This window comes from Stenella coeruleoalba (assembly GCF_951394435.1).
Source record: "Stenella coeruleoalba genome assembly, chromosome: 1".
Classification (NCBI taxonomy): Eukaryota; Metazoa; Chordata; class Mammalia; order Artiodactyla; family Delphinidae; genus Stenella; species Stenella coeruleoalba.
Genome location: NC_137169.1, coordinates 178,434,252 through 178,456,358, shown reverse-complemented (window position 1 = coordinate 178,456,358; position 22,107 = coordinate 178,434,252). Strand labels below are relative to the sequence as shown.

Genomic DNA, 22,107 nt, shown 5'->3' with positions numbered 1-22,107 from the left:
AAATCCAGAGAAAATTGTGTGAGGAGACTCCAGGTCACAGTAGACGTGTGCTATTTTTTGTTTACTTCAAAGCCAACCCATTTCAATCTGAATTGCTCATGACCTAATGTAAGCTTTAAGACTTCTTGGATCTGAAACATCAAAAAGAGAGAAACTGTTGTTGATGCTATCTTGTAACCTCCTAGTCATCTTAGCCCTTAACTGTCCACCCTTTATGTCCAGCCATACCCTTTATTTTTCTTAGCCTCCCTGCAGCTACCTGCCTTTTGTCGTTAGCACCTTCACCAATAGGAAAGTACAGAAATCAAGTTTGTTAGGTCACCACCACCACCCCCAGCATACAAAAAATATTTAATGACAAAGGAGACTAAAACAAATGACAATCAGGGATTCTCAGTCTTGACTGTTCATCAAAATCACTTGGGATCTTGAAAAAATCAGAGTAGAGATGCCCCTTTAGACCCACCATTGAACAATTAAATAGTATCTCTCTAAGGATTGGGCCAGGCTTTTTTTTTTTTTTTTTTTTTTTAACCTTCCCCACAGGATTCTAAGTTCAGATAGGGTTAACAACCACTAGTCCATATCTCTCTCTGAGCACTGTGTGAGTGTCTGTTACAATGTTTTCTCTGTTCCCATCCATGGAACTGGGATAAGTTGGCTATAGGTGTTTTGTTTGCCTCCTATTTCAAATTTTATCAGTAAATGCTACTAAAGCTGATAATATACTCTACCTTGTCCCCACCAATTCCATCCTTTATATCTGTGAGGTAGAAATCCTCTCCATTAATATGAAATAGCTATATTCCAACAAAAGTGACCAGAAGCTGGAACTCCCCATCTTGACCCCAATTTTCCTATTATTGGTTTTAATTTAAAATAAAAGGTAGATGGTTTCTGGTTTGGTAACCCACCCCTGCCAAAAAAAAAACGGTTCTTGACTTTTGTAGACTTAATACTCAGCACTGCAGTCTTATTACTTGAACTTTTACTAAAAAATTTATCAGATGCCAAATTGCATCATTTGCACCTGCTCTTCAACAGCAAAATGCACCGAAAGCTCTCCAGTTCCCTCCCCGCTACCTGGCAGGCATTTGTGCATGCATGCGGACGGGCGTGCGCGCACACACACACATACACACACACACACACACACACACACACACACACCTGTTCTTCCTAGAGACTTCAGTTTGTGAGATTTTAGAATGAATTGCCTGGGTGCTATTTCTTTGGCCTATGAGTAAATTGCAATAAGCTACCAGATTAACGCCAATCAGTTTCCTTGTCTGTAAAATTATGGTTTTGGCTAGATGGGCTATGAGGAACTCTCTAGCTCTGACATCTTATGATTATAATCTGATATCACTGAAAAATGTGCCTTTAGGTCATATTCAAAAATCAGCTTGAGGCTTTTGTCACAATATTTAGGAATAATTCTTCCTCTTCACAATCTCTCATCTCACAATACTTTAAAAAAAACAAGAGGAAAAAAAAAAAAAAAACAAGAGGGAACAAATGTATATTCAGAATAATAATAAGATAATAATAATAGCTAATATATATTGAGCACTTCCAATGTGCCAATTTGCTAAGCACTTTTTATGGAATATTTCCTTTTGTCATAATACCAGCGATATGAGTTAGGTACTGTTGTTCCTAATTCATGAGGAAACTGAGGCTCAGAAAGATTAAGTTACTTGCTCAAGGTCACACAACTAATAAGCTCAAAGCCAAGACCCAAACTTAGGTCCTTCTGACTATGCTGTATTGATTTTTTTAAGAGCTCAGGAAAAATGGAGAGAGTAAGAAAAGATCTGAGCACATAAACCAACCTGTCACCATGAGCCAGGATGGTGACAATGGGAACAGATGAGCTAATTTTCCAAAGCTTTTTCTCTTCCTGTATTGGCTTGACAGTATCGCTTTGCATTGTCAAGTCACCTGACTGATCAAAATTAGAGGACGGAGAAGTCTCACCTCACTCAAGAATTGGTCTTTCATGTCTTCTGGGTGCATCAGAACTGGGATAAGAAAATCTGCTTTCAGGATTCCAAAGAGTTGCCCTGAAAAAGGAAGTACTACCTGGCTCAGAGGAGATTATCTCGTAGCCATTTGAAAACTTCAAGTTCTTGGCAGTCGGGAGTATCCCCTGGACACCATAGATGCTACATGGTGATTTAGGATTTCAAAAAGAAAGAAGAAACTGCTGGACAGAAAAATGCTCAGCCACAACCAGCTAGTGGCTGACAGGAAAGAGTCTCATGAGTGGAGTAACCACTGCTCTCCTCCCATATCCTGGCCACCCTCAGGCAATTATTTTCTCCTCAGTATTTTCCTTCTTCCTTTTCTTTTCTTTTCTTTTTTTTTTTTTTTTTTTTTTTGGGCATGCCACGCAGCTTGCAGGATCTTAGTTCCCCAACCAGGGATCGATCCCTGGACTGCCAGGGAATTCTTGCTTCTTCCTTTTAATAAATCTGTTGAGTAAATGTCCCACACCATGCTGGAAATATTCACCTCTCCCCTGGACCCACATTTGTAAAGGCCAACTGTACCACAGAAAACTCGTAAGTTCTCTGAGACTATAAACAGGCTCAGCCTTTGGCCATGAACGCTATAATCACAGGAACTACAGCCTCATAATAGGACTACTCTATATCTGTACAGCATTTTATAGTTTATAAAGTACCTTTGCATAATTATCTCACTGGGTACTTGAAACAACCCTGTGATGTAGGCAGGGTCGTTTTTACTACGTCCCTTTTGCATATGAGAAAGAGGAGATTCTGAAGGAAGGAAACATGCCCCCGGAGCTTTCACAATCGCCAGGGAGCTAACCAACTCTAGGATCCTCATCCTTGTTCCCTTCCCATTTCAGGCTGTCTTTCACAAAAAGGTCTTGAGCACCCTATGCTAAGGAGTGGCTGTCCAGATTTAACTGCCTGGTTGTTAAGAGTGGGAACTTGGTAACCAGAAGCAGTTACCTGGTTTTGGTGCTAGAGTGTTTTCTTTAGAATCTGGGTGATTAGATGAGCTCAAATGTTGGGCCTGAGTGGCAATAGCTGCATCTGTTATATCAGTGCCACTCCTTTCACTGGTCACAGCTACAAGAGGGGAAAATAAAGGAGTTATTGCAAATACAGCCAGAAGCAAGGTGGTCTGAGATTGGTGACTGCCCCTGAGCTAGAAGACAGGCACGGGCAGCCACCATCCTGCAGAAACCATCCGGGGTGGGACGCTCAGTCCCTGCCAATCCTTCACTTACCTCCATAGGCTCATGTACCCGGTAGCTACAGCATCATCTCTCATAAAGTGTCTCTGATACCAGGATTTGTGGGGCTTAGCAATATTATAAGATATCTCCTCAGGAGTGAGTGTTTATTTTCAGCAGTTCCTACCCCAAGAGGCCCAGTGCCCTTATGTAGTCTGCTAGCTACACAGGGCCCCCACCATGGCACCCAGGAACCCCCAACCTCTCCATCAAGGGGTAGCACCTCAAACTCAAAGTACGTATTCCAAAACCAAGCTCAGCCTCCCCCAGCAGCCTTCTCACCCCCTTTATGGTGCCCGTCTACTGAGGCTCTCCAGCTGCTCCCTTACTCCCTCTCACTTGCTGTCACGTTCAGTCACCAAAGTCCTGTCAGTGCCTTGCAGATGTCTTTTTTTTTTTTTTAATATGGAATATTTGAACCATATTGTTCTTGTGGTATATTACTGTAAAATATTTAAGCAGAAGTATCCCCTCCCCTGACCCAGGGACAACCACTATTAACAGTTTGCTATAGAATATCTTTCACACACTTGAATTTTTTAATTTGAATGCGTAGAGATCTACCTTATTCTCTTTAAAGGCTGCATAGTATTTCACTGAATGTACCGTAACTTATTTAATCAATCTGCTTTCAATGGACATTAGATTGCCTCCAGTTTTTCACTGTAATAAACAATGCTGCAACAAACAACCTGTGTGTGGAGGACACGTATATATGTGTATGTGCACCTTGTACTATTATTTCCTTAATAAATTTCCAAGGGCAGAATTTCTGTATGAAAGAGTATGCACATTTCGGAACTAACAGGCATTGCAAGAATGGTAGCACAAGTTTACTGTGCTATCCAGTGTCTGACAGTGCTGATTTTCTCACATTCTTATCAGCATTATCACCCCAGATCTTTGCCAAACTGCTAAGTTAAAACAAAGAACTTTTTAATGCATCTTGCTTTTAATTTGCACTGCTATGATTCAATGAACAAAGCTGAGCATTTTTTAAAATGTGTTTGTATTTATATTTCTTCAATTAATGTCACTTGCAAACGATGTAAAATCAGTTCCCTCATGTCCCTCCTTGCTCCACTGCTCCAGATCTGGCCTCGGTTCCACTCTCCCGGACCGTGCAAGTCTTTCCCCACACATACACTTCCTGTGTCTTCTCTCCAAAATGCCCTCTTCTTACTCCACCCAAAGCATTGTACATTTCTTCAGTGAAATAAATAAGTTTGTAAAATGCAGAAGCACAGAAAGGGGGAAACACTCATATTCTTTTTGCCTGAATTTAACCATTGTTAACATTTTCACACATTTCTTTACAATCTTCTTTTCCCAAGTATAGGTTGATGTTTCCTTTCAACATTATTGTGACTGTGTTATATGTATAATGTTGAATCATGTTTTCCTTTAGCATCCTGATACAGGCATTGCCCCATGTCATTAAAACCACCTTGCTTCTATTGACTACAGAGCTGACCATTTTGCTCACTTGCTAAAAACCTCTGATGGCTGTGCTGACTGCAGGATCCAGTCCTTCAGAATTTGGCCTCAGTCTACCTCTTTCCCCTCATCACTTGCCGCTTCCTTCCCGAATATGTGACCGACACTCCAGTCACATCAGACTGCTTGTCTTTCCCAAACCACACATTTCCACATCTACCTATCTTTGCCCATGCTGTTCCCTCTGCCAGGAAGAACCTTCTAGCCTTTGCTGCCTGATGAAATCCTCCATTACCTTTTGTCCAATTACCACCACCTTTCCAGGCAGAATAAATGAGTCATTTTCTTGGCAAGCCTCTTGGTTCACCCTTCTGCGGCAGCACTAATTAAACTGTCCTGGTTGTCTCTATTAGCCCCTATTAGACTAAGCTCTTTTAAAGACAGGAAGCAGGTCCTGCTCATCTTGGTATCCACTGCCTTGTTCAAAACAGGTACTCAGGAAATGATTGTTGAATTAAATCATCTACCAGTGTGCAAAACACTATTCTAGGCCTGGGAAAGATATAAAGAGGCATAAAACAAAACAGCCCCTGCCCTGTGAGATTTCACAACCTTAATAATTCATAATTGTGATCATTCATAATCATTTGTAATTAATAAAATGAGACTGAGGCCAACCTTGTCTATTGAATAAGGTAAGGACAGATGGGAGACTGAATTACTAAACATTTCACTACTGAATTGAGACTAGAATAGTAATAACTACCATTCATTGATGCCAGGCACTGAAAGATAACTCTTGACATTTGGTGTTTCTCTTCACTTTAAAAATGAGAAAAATGATGCAGGGGGCGTGGGTTCGTGCCCCGATCCGGGAGGATCCCACACGCCGCGGAGCGGCTGGGCCCGTGAGCCATGGCCGCTGAACCTGCGCGTCCGGAGCTTGTGCTCCGCAACGGGAGAGGCCACAACAGTGAGAGGCCCGCGCACCACTAAAAAAAAAAAAGAAAAAAAAAAAATGAGAAAAATGAAGTTCGGAGAGGTTAGGAAGTTTGCCTAAGACCACACGGTAAGTAGAAGACCCAGCATTCCAACCCTTGACTGAAAGACTCCTCTAGCCAAAGATAGGTTTTTCTCCCCTAGATCGCCCCACCCTAAATTATTATGTAGGGGGAGGATGAGGGGGTGAACTGGCTCTAGGATCCCCCATGGAGTGATCTGGAATGCACCTGGGGCCGGGAGATGTGGCCCAGCACATACCCTCACCCCCTCAACCTCCCTGACTTGTGGCCGGGTAATGGAAACTAGGGCTTGGTCTCCCCAAAGGAAGACCCAGGCGCCAGGGCTGTGTCCCCAACCCCCAGCGACGCGAGTGGGCGGGCACCTGTCTCAGGCTCTGGCCGGCTGCCAGCGGTCTCGGGCGTGCGGCCTGGCTCGGAGCTACCGCGTCCTGGCGCGCCGTTGTTCTCTGAGGCCCAGCCGAGCTCCCTGAGCCGGAAGGCTCCGAGGTGCTCTCTTCCGTACCCAGAAGCTCGGCGCTGCGGGACCGGCTGGACGTGGCAGACCCGGGGGGCGCCGCCATCCCCGGCTGAGCCAAGGCCCCGCGGGTGGAGCCGGGCGAGGGGCCCGCTGCGCCCCCCGCGGCGTCCCGGGCCCGCCCTGGGTCACGGGGTCCTCCGGGGGCGCGGGGTCAGGAGCAGGGCTCGAGGCGGAGGCCAGAGGGGTCTCGGTCACTTCCTGGGGGACAGAGGGGCTCCCCAGGAGCGCGGAGCTCGAGGCTGGGGTCGGCGCGGAGGCCGGGGGCACGGGGCCGAAGGACGTATTCTGGGCGGTGACCGGCGGGGTCGAGGGCCCACCGTCGCGGACAGGGCCGTACCCAGGGATCTCGAGGTGGGTCGGAGGGCTCGGCGCCTCCGTCCCTTGGGTCTCTGGCGCCTCAGGGCCCGCGGAGGAGAAGGCCCGGGGGGCGCGGGGGCGGGGGCCGAGCTCGGCGGGCTCCGGGCTGACTAGCTGCGGGAGCCGCGCCGCCTCAGCCGGACCCTGCGCGGGGCCGGCGCTGGCCCCTACGCCAGAGAGAAGGCTTCCGTGGGGCCCGCTGCGCCGAGCGGCCGGGGAGGGGATGCGGGGTGAAGGGGGGGGACCGCGGTGCGCGGCGCGCGGTTTTTCCGCGCCCGGCCCTGCACACCCATCGCAGACAGGGCGAAGCAAGGAGGGCCTTCTGACCCCGCCAGGTGCGGCCTGGGCCAGGTGAGACCTCGATGGGAAGCAGAAGACAGGCTCTTCCCCCTCTTCTCAACCTAATCTGTTGCCTCCAGGGGCAGGGCTGCGTTCCTTAGCAGCTCACAGGGACCCCACCCCTGCAGGGCCCCGGCCTCCCCGCTCAGCGCTACGCACCCCGACCCCCTCCACACCCTCTGCAAGTTAACTTCGAAATCACCTCCTCCAGGAAATCCTCGTTTAATTACAGGAGCGGGGACAATCCCCTTCTCTGTGTCCCCACCATGCCTGTGACTACACAAGCAACACTGCCTGTCAGGAGCCCTCTTCCCAGTTGGCTGTCAGCTCCTTCAGAACAGGCCCTGCCTTTTCCTTGTGTCCCAGGAATGAATAAAGCTCTGTGCAACTATGAGCAAGCCCCCTAACTTCTCTGTGTCCTCAAAAAGGCAGTAATACCATTGTCAGATGTAGGAATCTGTAAAGATGCCAGGAGAACAGTGATTTCTGCCCTCAGTTATTCCTAGTTTGCTTCAGACCTCATGGGAAGCAAAAGGAGGCAATAGCTGTGAAGATGTTTCAGGAATTTAAAGATGCTGAAGGAACACTGTCACTGTCATTCCCAGCCATGTCCCCACAACTCATCTCTCATCTTCTCTCCTCCCAGAAAAGCCCCAAATTGAAAGGGATTTGGCCCTCTATTGCGCTTCCCTCTCTGGATGCTGAACCTCAGAGGCCTCTCTGATGATTTTTCCTCAGAAGTACTGCTCAGCTGGGCAGTGAGGGCGTCTTCCCGTCTGTCTCCCAGGCCAGGCCCTCATCACCTCACCTGAGAGACTGCACAACCTCTCTTGGGTCCCCTGGCCCGGGAGCTGCAAGTCCAATGGTCCAGTTCAAGGAAGAAGGTTGATGGTGACCGAGTCCTCCTCCTCCAAACCCCAGCTGGCCCAGCAGAGGGGGGGACCCAGGGAAATCCCTCTCCATAAGAGGCCCATGGTCGCCACCCCGTTGGTTCACCTCTTTCCTGGCCCCTCCCTGGCCCTTTGGGGAGGATCCCATGGGACCCACCCTGTGCTGCTGCATCCAGGCTACCCTCTCCACTTCCTAGGCCCTGGAGACCCCAGAATCCAGCCAAGAACAGGCTCAAAGCACCCACAGAGAGCAGAAAACAGGGGAGGGTACTTGGACTGGGCGTTGTCCCCATGGTCACTTCTGAGGAGGGTATGAAGGAGAGCTGAGGGAGGGCTGCTGACTCCCGGTGTCCAATGGTGGGGTCTGCAAGAAAACACCACCGGTGAGTGTGAGGGCAGGGCTGATGAGGGGGGACACAGCACCCCCAGGTCTGCCACAGCCGACACGCCTGTGAGAGATCCCACCAGACACTGATGACCAGCCTCCCATCACAGGAGCCAAACTCAGGAGGGCCCCTGTCACAGGACAGGTATGTTCACAATCTTTATTCCTCACAACAAGGGAGGAACCATTGTTCCTATTTTACAGATAAGGATCATGATTCTCATCAAATCCAGAATACAAAAAGAAAACAGCCAAGAATAGGCAAATCCACAGAGACAGAAAGTAGATGAGTGGTTGCCAGGGCTGAGGGTGTGAGAGAATGGGGGGTCACTGCTAAAGGGTAAAGAGTCTCTTATTGGGGGTGATACAAATGTCTTAAAATTAGATAGTAGTGATGATTGTACCACCTGGGTATGTACTAAATCTCACTATACTGGCCACCTCAAAAGAGTGAATTTTAAAGGTACATGAATTATATCTCAATAAGGCTGATACAAACAAGGAGGAAAGAAGGAAGGGAGGAAAGAGAAGAGAGACGGAAATGACAAGGCAGGATGAAGTCTGTTGCTGAGGAGACGTTTCACACACAAGATCCAGAATAACCAGGTGGGCCTCTGGTTCCCATGTGACTGTGGTGACAACAACAGTGTCAGTAGCTAGTATCTTTTGGGTGCTTACTCTGTGCCAGGGTCTTTACTAGGTCCCTTATATTTATTCTCATTCATTCTTCAAAGCCATTTTGTGAGGTGCGTCATCAATACCATTTTGTTTTTTCCACATGAGGGAAATGAGGCTCAGAGATGCCGCTCATCTTATTTCTAGCAAGTGATAAAGTCTGATTCCAAAGCCCACACTTTTAACCTCTTTATTGCGCAATAAGTAATTGCTGTTGCTACTTGCTAATGCCCTGAGGCTAGATGGAATTAGCCATTAAATTAAATTAAAACCTGTTCCAGAATAACTTTGCTCCCCTAAGAATCTATAAATACTTCCTTAGGTGTATCCTCACCACCTCCGGCTGCCAAGTAAACTCGTTTCCCATCCCAGCCTAGCCTTGGTGGGTCAAGGGGCAGCGGGGACGACTGTCACGCACCATGGAAGCAGATGAAGGGTTTCAGGGAAAAGCAGGCCACTGCAGAAATTCTGGCGGAGAAGCTCCAGTAGCTGCGGAGACCCGCACATAGTCCTGCCCCAAACTCAGGCACCTGCAGCCAGGTCGGGACGCTGGCACCCACCTCACTGGAGCATCTCAGAGACCCAGAGGCCGCACTGAAGTAGAGGCCAATCCAGGCCTCAGTCTAACTCGTGATGGATTTCAAGGCCTCCTTGTCTGTCTCCTCAGTCACTGTCTGCAGGTCAGCCAGGTCTGTGCGGTGTCTGCGGCAGTACCTCACAGCTGCCAGCCACTTCCTTTCTTGGTCACATTGCTTGAAGTTCAGATTGCCAATCTGAACCTCAGCTGCGGGCAAAGAATGTAGAGACCACAGGCTTGAGGTCCAGGATCTCTGCCTGCTCAGCCCTCATCGCCCCCAGGACAGAGCCCTGGTTTGGGCCCTGCCCTTGTTCCCCATCCTCAGGAGTTAGGTTTGATCAAACCCACAAGTCTATAGGCAGACTAAATACCAGACTGGGAGAGTGAATGAGCTATCATAGCAGCAGCTGGGGGAAAGACCATTCATTAGGAAAGGCAGGGGTTAAGAACTCTCCTCTTGGCTGTATGGCCTTACAAGTCAAGTCTAAGCCTCAATTTCTCCATCTGTACAACAGGGATAATAATAGTACCTAAATGTATTTCGTTTAAAGGATTAAATGAAACCACGTATACAAATATTAAACACTCAATTAAATGGTAGGGTTAAACTTTGCAGGGAGGTGATGAGGGAGATGGGACGATCCTGGTCTGGAATCAGCCTCATTTGTGGTTTCCAGGGCCTGTGCCTGCCGCATGGGCTCTCAGGAGGCTCCCGGCTGAGGCAGGATAGAGGGAGTGTGTGATAGTCTCAGGCTCACACCATCAGGAGAGCCAGGGACGAGAGGTGAGCCTGGCGAGGGGCACACCTGCTGGTCAGTGGCCCTGACTTCTGGTGGAGCTCAGACCAAGACTCAGCCTCTCACAGCCTCTACCTCCAGCCCCCGCCTGCCCTGCCCCTGGTCAGGCCTGTCTCATCTGCCCACACAAGCATCTGTGATTCTAAACAAGGGAAGTTTGGAAAGGAGGTGCTTTGGCACCACCTGAGGGATTGATTCCAGAGACCCCTTAAAGGAAACGCCTGTGTTTGCAAAATTGGGAATCACATCCTCAAATAGGGCCTCCCAACCTCTCTGACACATGCCTGCTCACCAAAGCCCCGTCAAGATTTGCCTATTTCCCTCATGTTCCCTATCTAAATTGGTCTTTTAAAGCTACCCTTTTTCAAGCACCTAGTCCTCGCCAGCCCTGAGCTTTGCATGTCGCACACGTCATCTTTTAAAATCCTCACAATAATCCTGAGACGCAGATGTTATTAACCTCATTTACGGAGGAGAAAAGGGAGACTCGGGGAGGTGATGACTTGCCCAAACTCATGCCTTATTAAGTGGCAAGACGAGATTCAAATGCGGGTCCGCCCTCCCCGGAAGCCTGTGCTATCTTCACTCCACAGCGCCATGTTCCACAACGAGCAGAAAACCAACTTTACAAAGCAGGCTGAGGAGTGAATTTCCTTTGAAGTGTCTCTAACCAGACACCAAGCAACGCTTTGTAAAATATCAGGGCAGTACTATCCCCCTCACCAGGTGGATGGGCCTGGACTGCGGAGAAATGCTACCCTTGCCCCCCACCCCCAAGCCGCTAAGGGTAGGGGCACCAGAAGACTGGGATGCAGCCTGGACTGGTTGGAGACCTTCCCCCCACCCCCCAACCCGCTCCTCCTCTCCCCACCCCACCGCCCCCGGGGCCAGCTGAATAACAAAAGCATTGAGCCTCTGCTTGTGTGTCAGCCTGGGGGCCCGCAAAGCCAGGGGATCCCTGGGCCAGGCAGGGGTTGGGGAAGCCAGCTGGTCCAGGTGGACAAGTGCAAGGGAAGGCGGAGCCCTGGAGCCCTGTGTGTGTACCTGGCTTTGGAGAGGTGGTTAGGCTGAGAGCCGGTTCCAGGAGGGTGTGGGGCTCCAGGGCAGGATCTGTGAAACGGGCCACATGTTATGCGGCGGGAGTGTGGCTGCCCAGCGTGCTCTGTGGGCACCAGGGACCGCCAAGTTGAAGCCAGGAGAAACGTAGCTCCAGGGTAGAGAGGCTCCTTTGTTCCTATCTACGTGTAGTCCATAAATAGATATATCTATTGAGCACCCGCTGTGTGACAGACACTATCGTAGGCCCTGGAAAAATAGCAGGTATAAGACAAGCAAGATCTTTGTTCTTGAAGAGAATATGAGAAGGAGCCAGCCTTGCAAAGAGGTAGGAAGGAATACCCCGGGCAGAGCTAAGGTGGGAAGGGGCCACGTGTGTTTGAGGAGTGGAAAGCAGCCAGTATGGCCAGGGAGAGAAATAGGAGATGAGGCCAAAGGTCTCAAGCAGGGCTGGGTTGGCTACAAAAAGGAAGTGATTCTAAGTGCTAAGGGAACCTACTGAATGTGTTTAAGCAAACTGATCTGATTTACATTTTTAAGAGTTCACTCTGTACAGAACAGACGGGAGTGGGCCGGGCAGACGCCACGGAGGGCTGTGCTGGTGTGTGGACCTGCAGAGCTGGAGAGAAGTGGATGCAGTTAGGACGCGTCTGGGTGGAGTCCAAAGACTCCAGGGGGAGTAGGGAGAGCCCCGCACGCGCAGCCCTTCCTTCAAGGGGGCTCCCATCCCCACCCCGGCACACTCACCACTCCTGGAAAAATTTCTTTTCTGGCTTGGGCATTGCCAGATCAAACCTAGGCTACCCTGGGCTACATTTCAAGGCCCCGTGACAGGCATGGTGTGCAGAGAACTGGGGACACGTCGGGGTGGTCCCCCATACCCCTATTTGAGGAGTTGGGGTGTGCCTGAGAGAAAAGCAGAAATTGGCACTTTTTATCAGGAACGTGCTGTCTATAACCATCCCCCGTGTGATCTCAGCACCTTTAAGACAAGGGTCAGTGGCATGGGCTGCCTGGGCAGAGAGGAGCCAGCCAGGGGGCAAGGATGGGGGGCTGTTCCCCAACAGCCGGCACCAGGTGCATTGAGTAAATGGTTTTTCTGCAGAGGGGCACCCACATACCTCCCCAAAGCAGGGGTTCTCCCAGAGAGTGGCTGTTCCACATTCCCCCAGTCCCGCGAGATAAAGCCACCCTGCGCTTTAACGAGGAGAGAGACCTTGGACTCTGCTCTGCTCAGACGCAAATGGATCCCCAACCTGACTTTCCCATTTTCCTCCCTTTCTTTTTCCTCTTTCCCCAGATCCTTAATTGGCAGGAGGAGGGGACATAGTGGAACATTTCAGATTTTACTTTTTGACTACCCTGATTTACACCCGCTTCTCTGATGGAGCGTTTGGAATGAGGGACAGAAGAGATAGAAACTAAGGCGGCAGAGAAGGATGTAGCAAAAAAGCGTTAAGCTGATAGTTATCCTCTGAAAGGCTTGAGCCAGACCCAGGCTCGCTCACTCTCTCTCTCTCTCATTTACTCTTGAGAAGCAAAACCCTAGGAGGAAGACCAGGCCCAGAATATGACTCTGAACACACCGTAGTAGCAGATGAAGGGCTTCTGAGCAGTGCACGAGGCGGCCCCCAGGCTGGGGAAAATGGCTATTGAATACAGAGTGGCACAGAGACCCTCCTCGAAGACGGCGGCGAGCTCCACACTGGCACGCTGAAGGTGGAGCCGCTGGACCATCTCAGGCCCCCAAGGCGCACGTGGAAGAAGAGGCTGATCCAGGCCGCGGTGCTGCTGGTAAGGGAATAGAGCGTCTTGATGTTGCTCCCGTCGCTCATGCTCTGCAGGTCGGCCAGGTCTGTGCGGTGCTGCCGGCAGCACTCCAGGGCCTCAGACCAGCTCAGCTCCTCTTCCACCCTCCAGAAGGTCTTGCTCTCACTGGTCAGCTGCAGGGCTGGGGCGGGAGAGATTGTCATCGTGTGGCTGCCCCTACCCTACTCCCAAATCCCGGGTGTTCAACCGCACCACAGGCAGCCTCCCCAGCCTCCCCTAACCCACTCCACCCCTCACCTCCCGCCCTCCACTTGCACAGCTCCACAGCTCTGCTTCCAGGCTTCTGCACAAGCTGCTCTCTTGGCCTGAAAGACTGGCCATCCTCACCTGCGCCCTCAATCCCCCATTCTCCCATTTCTCATCTCCCCCTTCCCTCTGCCCCATCCTGGGCAGGCTCCCTTCCTATGAGCCACAATGTACCTTTGTTAATGCTTAGCAACAGTAGAAAGTGTTTACTGAGCACTCACCAGGTGCGATTAGCTCACTGAATCCTTTCCAACAACTAACTCCCTAGGATAGACATCACCATGACTGTTTTACAAATTAAAAAACCAAGTCACTGAGAGTTAAGTGACTTAGCCAAGGCCACTCAGTGGAAAGGGGTAGAACCAGGGCCCAGGGACCGTGGGCAAGGCCCTTAGACAGAGCATGGTTTTGCCCTGATGCAGGTGTCACAGGCTCATAACTGCGGCTGCACATTAGAATCACCTGGGGAACTTTTCCAATACACCAATGACCAAGACGCCCAACGGCAAGGATCTGAATCTCTTGCTGGGACTAGCATTAGAATTTGTTTAAAGTCCCTGGGGAAAAGGACCTTTTCCACCACCAGGTCCAGGCAGCTTGGGCGCAAAGAACCAGCCTTATTCATCATTATATTCCCAGTGCCCAGCACATCAGAGGGGCTGGGTGTATTGAAAATGAATGAATGAGTGAACGAATGAGCATAAACTTCTCCCGGGAACCGACCCGAACCCCAGGAACTCAATGTTCACTTCCTTCCTTCCTTAATCCATCCACAAAAATGAGGGCTGGTTAAGGACTGCTCTGCTCAGGGTCTTGGGGTGGGAGAGGGGGGCGTCCAGCCTCAAGCCAGAGCCCTAGGAGAGCAAAATAAGACTGAAAAACCGGGCACACAGAGGGGCAAGTATGTGCACAATGGGGGAGGGCACGGGAAAGGCCTGATGAGGTGCCTGCCGAAAGAATGATGTTCCTCACACCCACCAGAGGCCAAGAAGATGCTGCCTGTCGCTGAGAGAAGTTGGAGGATCCCTGGGCAGGAGAAAAGGAATAGAAAGAAATTACTTTCTTGTGATATGTGATTCACTTTGATATTTGTTTATCCTATTCTGTTTATTTTTTAAAAATCACTGGCTGTGGTCCACTAAATTGACTTTAGGACATAATGGGTCCCAACCCACAGTGAAAAACCCTGCTGCCCCAGCTGATCTCCTGGCTTTAAACGCCTTGCGATGACAATTCCCAGACACAGCCTCCACCCTGGAGCTCAGTGTACGTGTCCGACTGTCGGTTTCTCACATGCACATGGGTTCACCCTGCCAATCGGCCCGTCCTAGTCGTCCCAGCTCATCACATGGCGCCCCTCACCCCAGCACCTCAAGCCCCACCCAGGAGTCACTGTTGGTGCCTCTCTGTCTCTATCTTGGCAGATCCCATTGCTTCTACAGCAAGTGTGCATCTTGGACCTTCTTGAACTTTCCACTTCTTTCCGTGCCCACTGCCACCCTGGCCCAAGTCACCATCCCCTCCCTGGGACTGACAGCACCAGCCCCAAAGGCGCTCTCTGCTTCTATCCTCCACTATCACAGTCCCCTCCCCACTCTGCGTGCAGAAGGACCTTTCTGACATGCTCCCCTTGTCACTGCCGCGGGCCACAGGGCGGGCTCCTTACCACAGTCCCCAAGCCCTGTGTGTCCTGGCCCTGCTGTCATAGGAAAAGCCTCCGCAGGCTCCCGCACGTGCTCATGCATACACCCTACTCATCCACAGGGCTCGACCCCGGGCCTCGGGACCTTTCTCTAGCTTTATTCTTCGAGGTTCCTTCATTTTAGCCCTTAGGCTCAGCCCAAATCTCCCTTCCTCAGAGAAACCTTCCCGCCCACTTGACCTAAAGAATCCCCGACATGCATCTCCCTGTGACTGTCCCTCGTCACCCTGATCATCTCCTTCATTGCTCTTGTCACATTCTGTGATGATCTTGTTTACTGTCTTCTTGCCGAACGTCTCTGACCCCCACTAGGATGTGGGCTCCGTAAGGTAGGGCACCATTCCCGACTGGCACCCATCAGCACTTAATGTGTTGGTTAGATGCGTCAGTGAAGAAATGAATGAGTGAAATTCTACATAAAACAGCCAACTCCAGGCTCTGACCCCTGGTGGTGGGGTGCGGGCAGGCGGGGGGCAGGGAAGGGGTGAGAGGAGGCAGGGCAGGGGCGGGGAGCCAGGCTGACATGCAGAAACAGTCACTGCTTCCCACTTTGTCTCCCCTTCAACCCCAAAGTCTGGGCACCTCGGGGAGAGGCACCCTTCCCACAGGTCTGTGCCCTGGACGTGCGTGGAGCCTGGTGCCCTCCTGCCCAGGCGGTGGCAGAGGGACAGTGCAGAGGGACAGTCGCAGCCCCGAGGCCGGCATGGCTGCAACACAGGACAAGACAGCGGGTAGAAAGGCTCCCCTCCTCTAGAAGAGGCTGCGCCTGGCAATTAACGAGCAGACGGGGGGGGGGGGGGGGGGGGGGGGGGGGGGGGGGCGTGGCCCAGCCGGGGCTGGTTACCGTGGGAGGGAAGGGAGGAGGGCCGCAGACCGACAGCAGGAGAGCTGAGACTCCTGGGCCCTCAAGGCCCAGAGGGACAAGGGGCCGAGGGGAAGGAAAGAGGGAGGACCGAGGAGGGACAGGAGCTGGCAGGTGTGGGCCAGGCTTGCTGCGCTCTCCTCCCTGCCCACGCTCTCAACAACCACAGTGCCGGGGGGAGGCCAGCACGATCCCCATTTTACAGGCGAGAAAGCTGTGGCTCCAAGAAGGAAATGACTTGACTCAAAACTCTAGGGTAGGGCTTCCCTGGTGGCGCAGTGGTTGAGAGTCCGCCTGCCGATGCAGGGGACACGGGTTCATGCCCCGGTCCGGGAAGATCCCACATGCCGCGGAGCGGCTGGGCCCGTGAGCCATGGCCGCTGAGCCTGCGCGTCCGGAGCCTGTGCTCCGCAACGGGAGAGGCCGCAGCGGTGAGAGGCCCGCATACCGCAAAAAAAAAAAAAAAAAAAAAAAAAAACCCTCCAGGGTAGGAAGTAGCAGGGCAACAATTCAAGCTCAGATCTCTGCAAAGCATGAGGTGGGGGGGTGATGGGCCCCCAACTAGTCCTGCTTCAGTGAGGCCAGAAGCCACCCATCCCAGGCTAGGCTCTGGCTCCCCAAGTAAGTACAGACCAGAGGCCACGGTGCTTTCTCTGGGGGACCAAGAACATCTCTCTCTCTCTCTCTCTCACTCTTCCTTCCTTCCTCCCAGCACCCTGTTTATGCCCATAACTCCATTCCCCTAAGAGCTAAGCTGTTGGAAACCAAAGGCTGGAAGCCTCTTTTTTTCTGCCCTCCACCCCTTCATACCCTTCCTGAAGGGAAGGGCAAAGGGAAAGAGGAAAAAATGCTTCATGCCTCAACAATAATGTCCTGCACAATATTCTCTTGTGCAGTGATGGCCTCAGATGACTTCTTCCCAGTGGCAGAACCCGTGTGTGCCAGGGCCACTCTCTGGGGATGGAAGAGAACCTGACAGTCCCATCCCGGAAAACACCACCCCTGCCAGGCCCCTCTCCCCCAGCCATTCACCCAGGTGTCCTCAGTCTCTTGACATAAGGGCCCTGCTAGGCTTCCCTCTGGGAGCAGAGAGAACTACTGGGGAAGCACAGTGAGTGTGGAGCGAGGCACAGTATCCTCGCACCCTCACCTCCCCCAGAGCTGCTCCTGGCACTCTGGGTTGAAATTCCACGTGCATTTCTCTTTTCTCCCACTAGTCCGCGAGCCCCTTGAGAGCTGGGACTGCGCCATAGTCACAAAGCACTCACTCCATAAGTACAGCAAAAGCTCTCAGTGAGGAGGAGGTGCGATGGTTTGTATGAGGAGGGATTGCTATTATTCTTCTCTTTGGAGTCCCACTCCTACCTTAGACTCTGTCTGGTCTATGGAGATCTGGCTTACACGAATGAATGAGGGGCCTTACACTGGACATGGAGGGCCAGTGATGAGGGGAGAGGGCACAGCCTTGCTGCCCGGGACACCAGTTTCGCCCAAGTTGTGTGAGGAAACCCAGGCTGGATAAAGGGAAGAGAGAGAAGGAAGCAGCTGGCTTCATGAGCAACCCAGGAACAAACACTTGGTTTGCGTGAGCCACAGGAGGCAAAGGGGTTCGTGGAAACTCCCTGTTGCATCTCTTCCCATCCCCCAGATTAGGAATGCTTTTCCACCTGCACACAATACACCCTTAGGTACATACGTGTCTACAACTTAAACTTTCCCACAATCTCCCAGGATAACTAGATCTGTATCCTCGGAGTGGAAGCTGCATTTCCCACACTTGCCGTATTACTCGGACACGCTCTCAGCACCCCTGAGAGCAGACAGGTTTTCTTCCGCAAAGTGAGCTGCTAACGACTTTCTGGGCTCTTTGTTAGAGATGTGCATTGTGGATGCGATGTCCAGCCGAGCACAACTCGAGAGGTTTTTCTCTAAGCCTTGATGCCTGTGAGATAATAGAAAAAATATATATTGGTCTCTGCCCCCAGTACCTGGCACAGAGCTCCTAAAACCCTTGTAGTTTCCTGAGTGACAGGAGTGTCTTTTTTTTCTGATGAAGTGACTCAGGGTGGGCGCCTGGATTGGGGCCAGTCTCTAGAAAGACCGAGCTCTGTTGAGAAGCTTGGAGTTTTCAGCACCAGCCTCCTGTCCTTCAGAGTTAATGATTGCTCAGGCCTACGTAATGAAGCCTCCGCAGGGACTTCCCTGGTGGTCCAGTGGTTAAGACTCCATGCCTCCACTGCAGAGGGCATGGGTTCGATCCCTGGTCAGGGAACTAAGATCCCACACGCCACGTGGTGCAGACACAAAAAGAAGAAGAAGGAGAAGGAGAAGAAGAAGAAGAAGAAGAAGTGGTCTGCACCAAAATTCCAAAAGCGTGAGGTTCAGAGAGCTTCTGGGTTGGTGAACACATGCAGACATGGGGAGAATGGTGCACTCAGAGAGGGCATGGAAGCTCCCTGCCCTTTCTTCATACCTCGCCCTGTGTCTCTGTCCCACCTGGGTATTCCTGGTAATCTGGTGAGTAAAATGTTTCTCTGAGTTCTGTGTGCCACTCTAGCAAATTAATTGAACCTGAGGAGGGGGTCGTGGGCGTCTCCAATCTATAGCTACTTGGTCAGAAGCACAGGTAACAACCTGGACTTGGGGCTGGCGTCTGAAGCAGGGGGCGAGTAGGGGGTGGAGAGCCTTGTAAGACCGAGCCCTTAACCTGTGGGATCTGACACTAGCTCCAGTAGTGTCAGAACTGAATTAAATTGCAGGACACCCAGCTGGTGTCACAGAGAATCGCTGCTTGTAGGTGAAAACCCCCGTATGTCTGGTGTCAGAAGTGGTGGGTGTGGTATGACATGGTGTGAGAGCAAAGGAGAAACACAAGGGGAAAGGCTGGGGGGTGGTTTTCCTAAACAATTCCTTATCTGCGGAATGAGGGTAATAATAACTATTTTACAATGCTATTATGAGGATTAAATGAAATCATCTTTGTAGTGGCTTTGATACACTGCACAAATTCCAATGTGCAAGAAACACTGCATCATCTATTTGTCTCTAAGTCAACTTAAAAATTTTAAGGTGCATGCACAATACAATGCACCTATTTTAAGTGTACAGTCTGATCGGTTTCGCAGAATGTACATACCAGTGGAACCACCACCACAGTCGAGTCATAGAACATTTCCAACACCCCAGGATATTCCCTGCTGCTCTTTGCAGCCATCCCTCCCCCACCCCAGCTTCAGACAGCCACTGATCTGCGTTCTGTCACTATAGATTTGTTTTCTAGCCTTTCATCTGAATGGAACTTCACTCAGTAAAACATCTGTAAGATTTACCCATCTTGTCCCATGTATCAGTAGTTAACTCCTTTTTATTGTCCAAGGGTCTTCCACTGTAGGAAAATACTACAAGTTGTTTATTCATTCTCCTGCTGGCAGATGTGGTATTGTTTTCCAGTTTGAGGCCATTATGAATGAAGCTGCTGTGAATATTCATGAACAAGTCTTTGTGTGGACATATGTTCTTATTTCTTTTGGGTAAATGCCTAGGGGTTGGATTGCTGGGTCATATGGTAAGTGTATGCTTATAAGAAACCGCTAACTCTCTTCCAGGGGGGTTATATCATTTTCCACTCCCACCAACAATGCATGATAATTTTCTCAGCATGGACATGAACTGTTGAAGACAATTATGCCTCATGGGGCCATTCCTGCTTGAGGGAAAAGTTCTGTTACAGCTAGCTTCTCTAGATCCCCACACAGCTGGGGAAGCAGTGGAGCTCCTGGGGCAGGTCACTGGAGCCTTCCTGGGACGCTTCCTTGGGTCCCTTGGAGAGAGCCACCCAGGGTCCTTTGCTCTTGGGCACCCCTTAGGGGGCAGCACACCATACTGGGCAGCCAGCCCTGCTTCCTTAATCCTGAAGAAACATTTTTCCTGGAACCTCATGGGGAACATGAACCCTTGGATTCTAAACTACAGCTGCTCAAATTTTTCATTTATTTTCCCCCCTCTGTTTAAGTGCTGTTTTAATAACTGATTTTTTTTTTTAAATTATGCTTTATTCCTTTAAAAGTAAATGTGTTGGAGCCTGTGCACCACAGCGGGAGAGGCCACAACAGTGAGAGGCCCACGTACCGCAAAAAAAAAAAAGTAAATGTGTTGGCCAGTAAGAACATGAAAAGATGTGTAATATCACTAATCATTAGGGAAATGCAAAACAAAACTACAAGGAATCACAGGTAGCCGATGTCTTCACACCTGCGCTACCCTGCCCTTCCACAGGGAAATCATGCCGTAGCCCCACACGTCCATGCACCTGTCTGGCATTAACCAAGCAGTGTGACAGGCTAGGGAGGCAGGAGACTGGAGAGGCTGGGGGCATGCTCTGAGCTGAGAACGAGCTCAGAAGGGGCCGAGACGGCAAGGGAATCTGAAAAACAGGGTGTTCCCTCCTGGCAGAGCAGGGCATCAGGAGGGTACGGACAAATACCCTCCCACTAGATGGGTGTCAGGAGACAAACACCACGAGTGAGCAGAGGAGGAGGGGTGACCTCTTGGCGGGGGCTGATTCATAACGCTGAGCAGAGAGAGAGAGAGAGAGAGAGCCCTCTTCCTAGAAGATTTTGCCCTGAAACCACCAGCCACAGCAAGTGGCGTGGGAGAAAGCTCTCCAACAAAGGACAAAGGGAAGAAGGAGGGATCTGGTGTCCAAAGAGCCAGGGGCGAGGGTCTGAGGCCAAGCCGGAGGTCAGTTACCATGAGATCAGGCCTCACGCGCCACGACTCAAGGAAGGAAACAGGCTGTGCCCCAGAAGATGAGGACATGGGTCAAGAAAGCAGCAGAGACAGGTAATATGATAGTTACTTTTACATGTCAGCTTGACGAGGTCACAGGGTACAGCTGACCCTTGAACGACGTGGGTGTTAGGGGTGCCGACCCCCGGACAGTCAGAACTTTGCATATTACTTTACAGTCAGCCTTGGTATCCACGGTTCCACATCTGGAGATTCAACCAACTGCACATAGCGTAGGACTGCAGTATTTCTTCTGAAAAAATCCTCGTATAAGTGGACCTGTGCAATCCAAACCCGGGCACAAGGGTCAGCTGAATTTGGTTAAATATTATTCTGGGTATATTTATGAGGGTGTTTTGGATGAGATTAACATTTGAATTGGCAGACTGAGTAAAGCAGATTGCCCTCCCTAATGTGGGTGAGCCCCATCCAATCTGCTGAAGGCCTGGGTAGAATAAAAGGCTGAGTAAGAAATAATCCTTTCTCTGTTTTACAGCTGGGACCTCAGTCTTCTGTACTCAGACAGAAACTTCCACCATGGGCTCTCCTGGGTCTCCAGCTACAGATGGGAGATTTCGGGGCTTTTTGGCCTCCATAATCATGTGAGCCACTTCCTTAAAATAAATCTCTTGATTGTTAGATAGATAGATAGGTAGGCAGATATTCTATCGATTCTGTTTCTCTGGACAACCCTGTTTCTCTGGAGAACAAGTAACCAAGTGGAAGGCAGAAGAGAAGGCCTGTTGAGTGTCTGCAGGGCCTGGCAGGGAGCAGCAGGACAGAGGCCAGGTAAGTTTACTGAGTGGCGTCAGCAAAAGGAATCTCACTGACACCAGGTCGGTACTGCAAAGTCTCCTTTGTGTGGACTTTGGGGCTTCCATTTTTCCAATTCTCTGAGTGCTGGGAGCTGAGGGAGATCCACGTACAAAACCCAAGGCTTGTTACATTTATGGATATCCCATTATTTCCCAAGGCAGGAACCCACAGGACCTCTGAGAACGGGCATGTGTTACCTGCAGACACTGCGACGTGATGCAGTGTCAGCCTGACACACTCACAGCTCGGAGGACACCTTCTTGCTCTACGTTGTTGGAGGATATGTAGATCTAAGTCCAGTCCCAGCTGCTGTGTAGAGTAACAAGGCCACGTAAAGGTGAACGTGGGCCAGATGGAGCAGATAGAGAAGGCTGATTTGGTATGTAATACACCTGCTGGGACAGGCTAGCAACTCTCTCTGCTGGAAGGAAGACCCATTTGATACACGGGAGACAGGTAAACACTCACCGTCCAGGGCTCAGCATGGAGGGGATGGTCCCACTGATATGGGGGGAGCGTGTCATCTTCAGAGACCCAGGC

General features: G+C 50.8%; 1 protein-coding gene across 1 annotated transcript; it reads right to left on the bottom strand.

Moving 5' to 3' along the window:
- Positions 1 to 50: 50 nt before the first annotated feature.
- On the bottom strand, positions 51 to 13,296 carry CLEC20A (C-type lectin domain containing 20A; the record flags this gene model as incomplete). Its single annotated transcript, XM_079906605.1, is given in 9 exon segments — positions 51 to 131; positions 1,981 to 2,066; positions 6,093 to 6,367; positions 6,474 to 6,962; positions 9,308 to 9,516; positions 9,520 to 9,677; positions 11,312 to 11,377; positions 12,910 to 13,011; positions 13,014 to 13,296. Coding segments are annotated over 9 exon segments (1,749 nt in total).
- Positions 13,297 to 22,107: the final 8,811 nt, after the last annotated feature.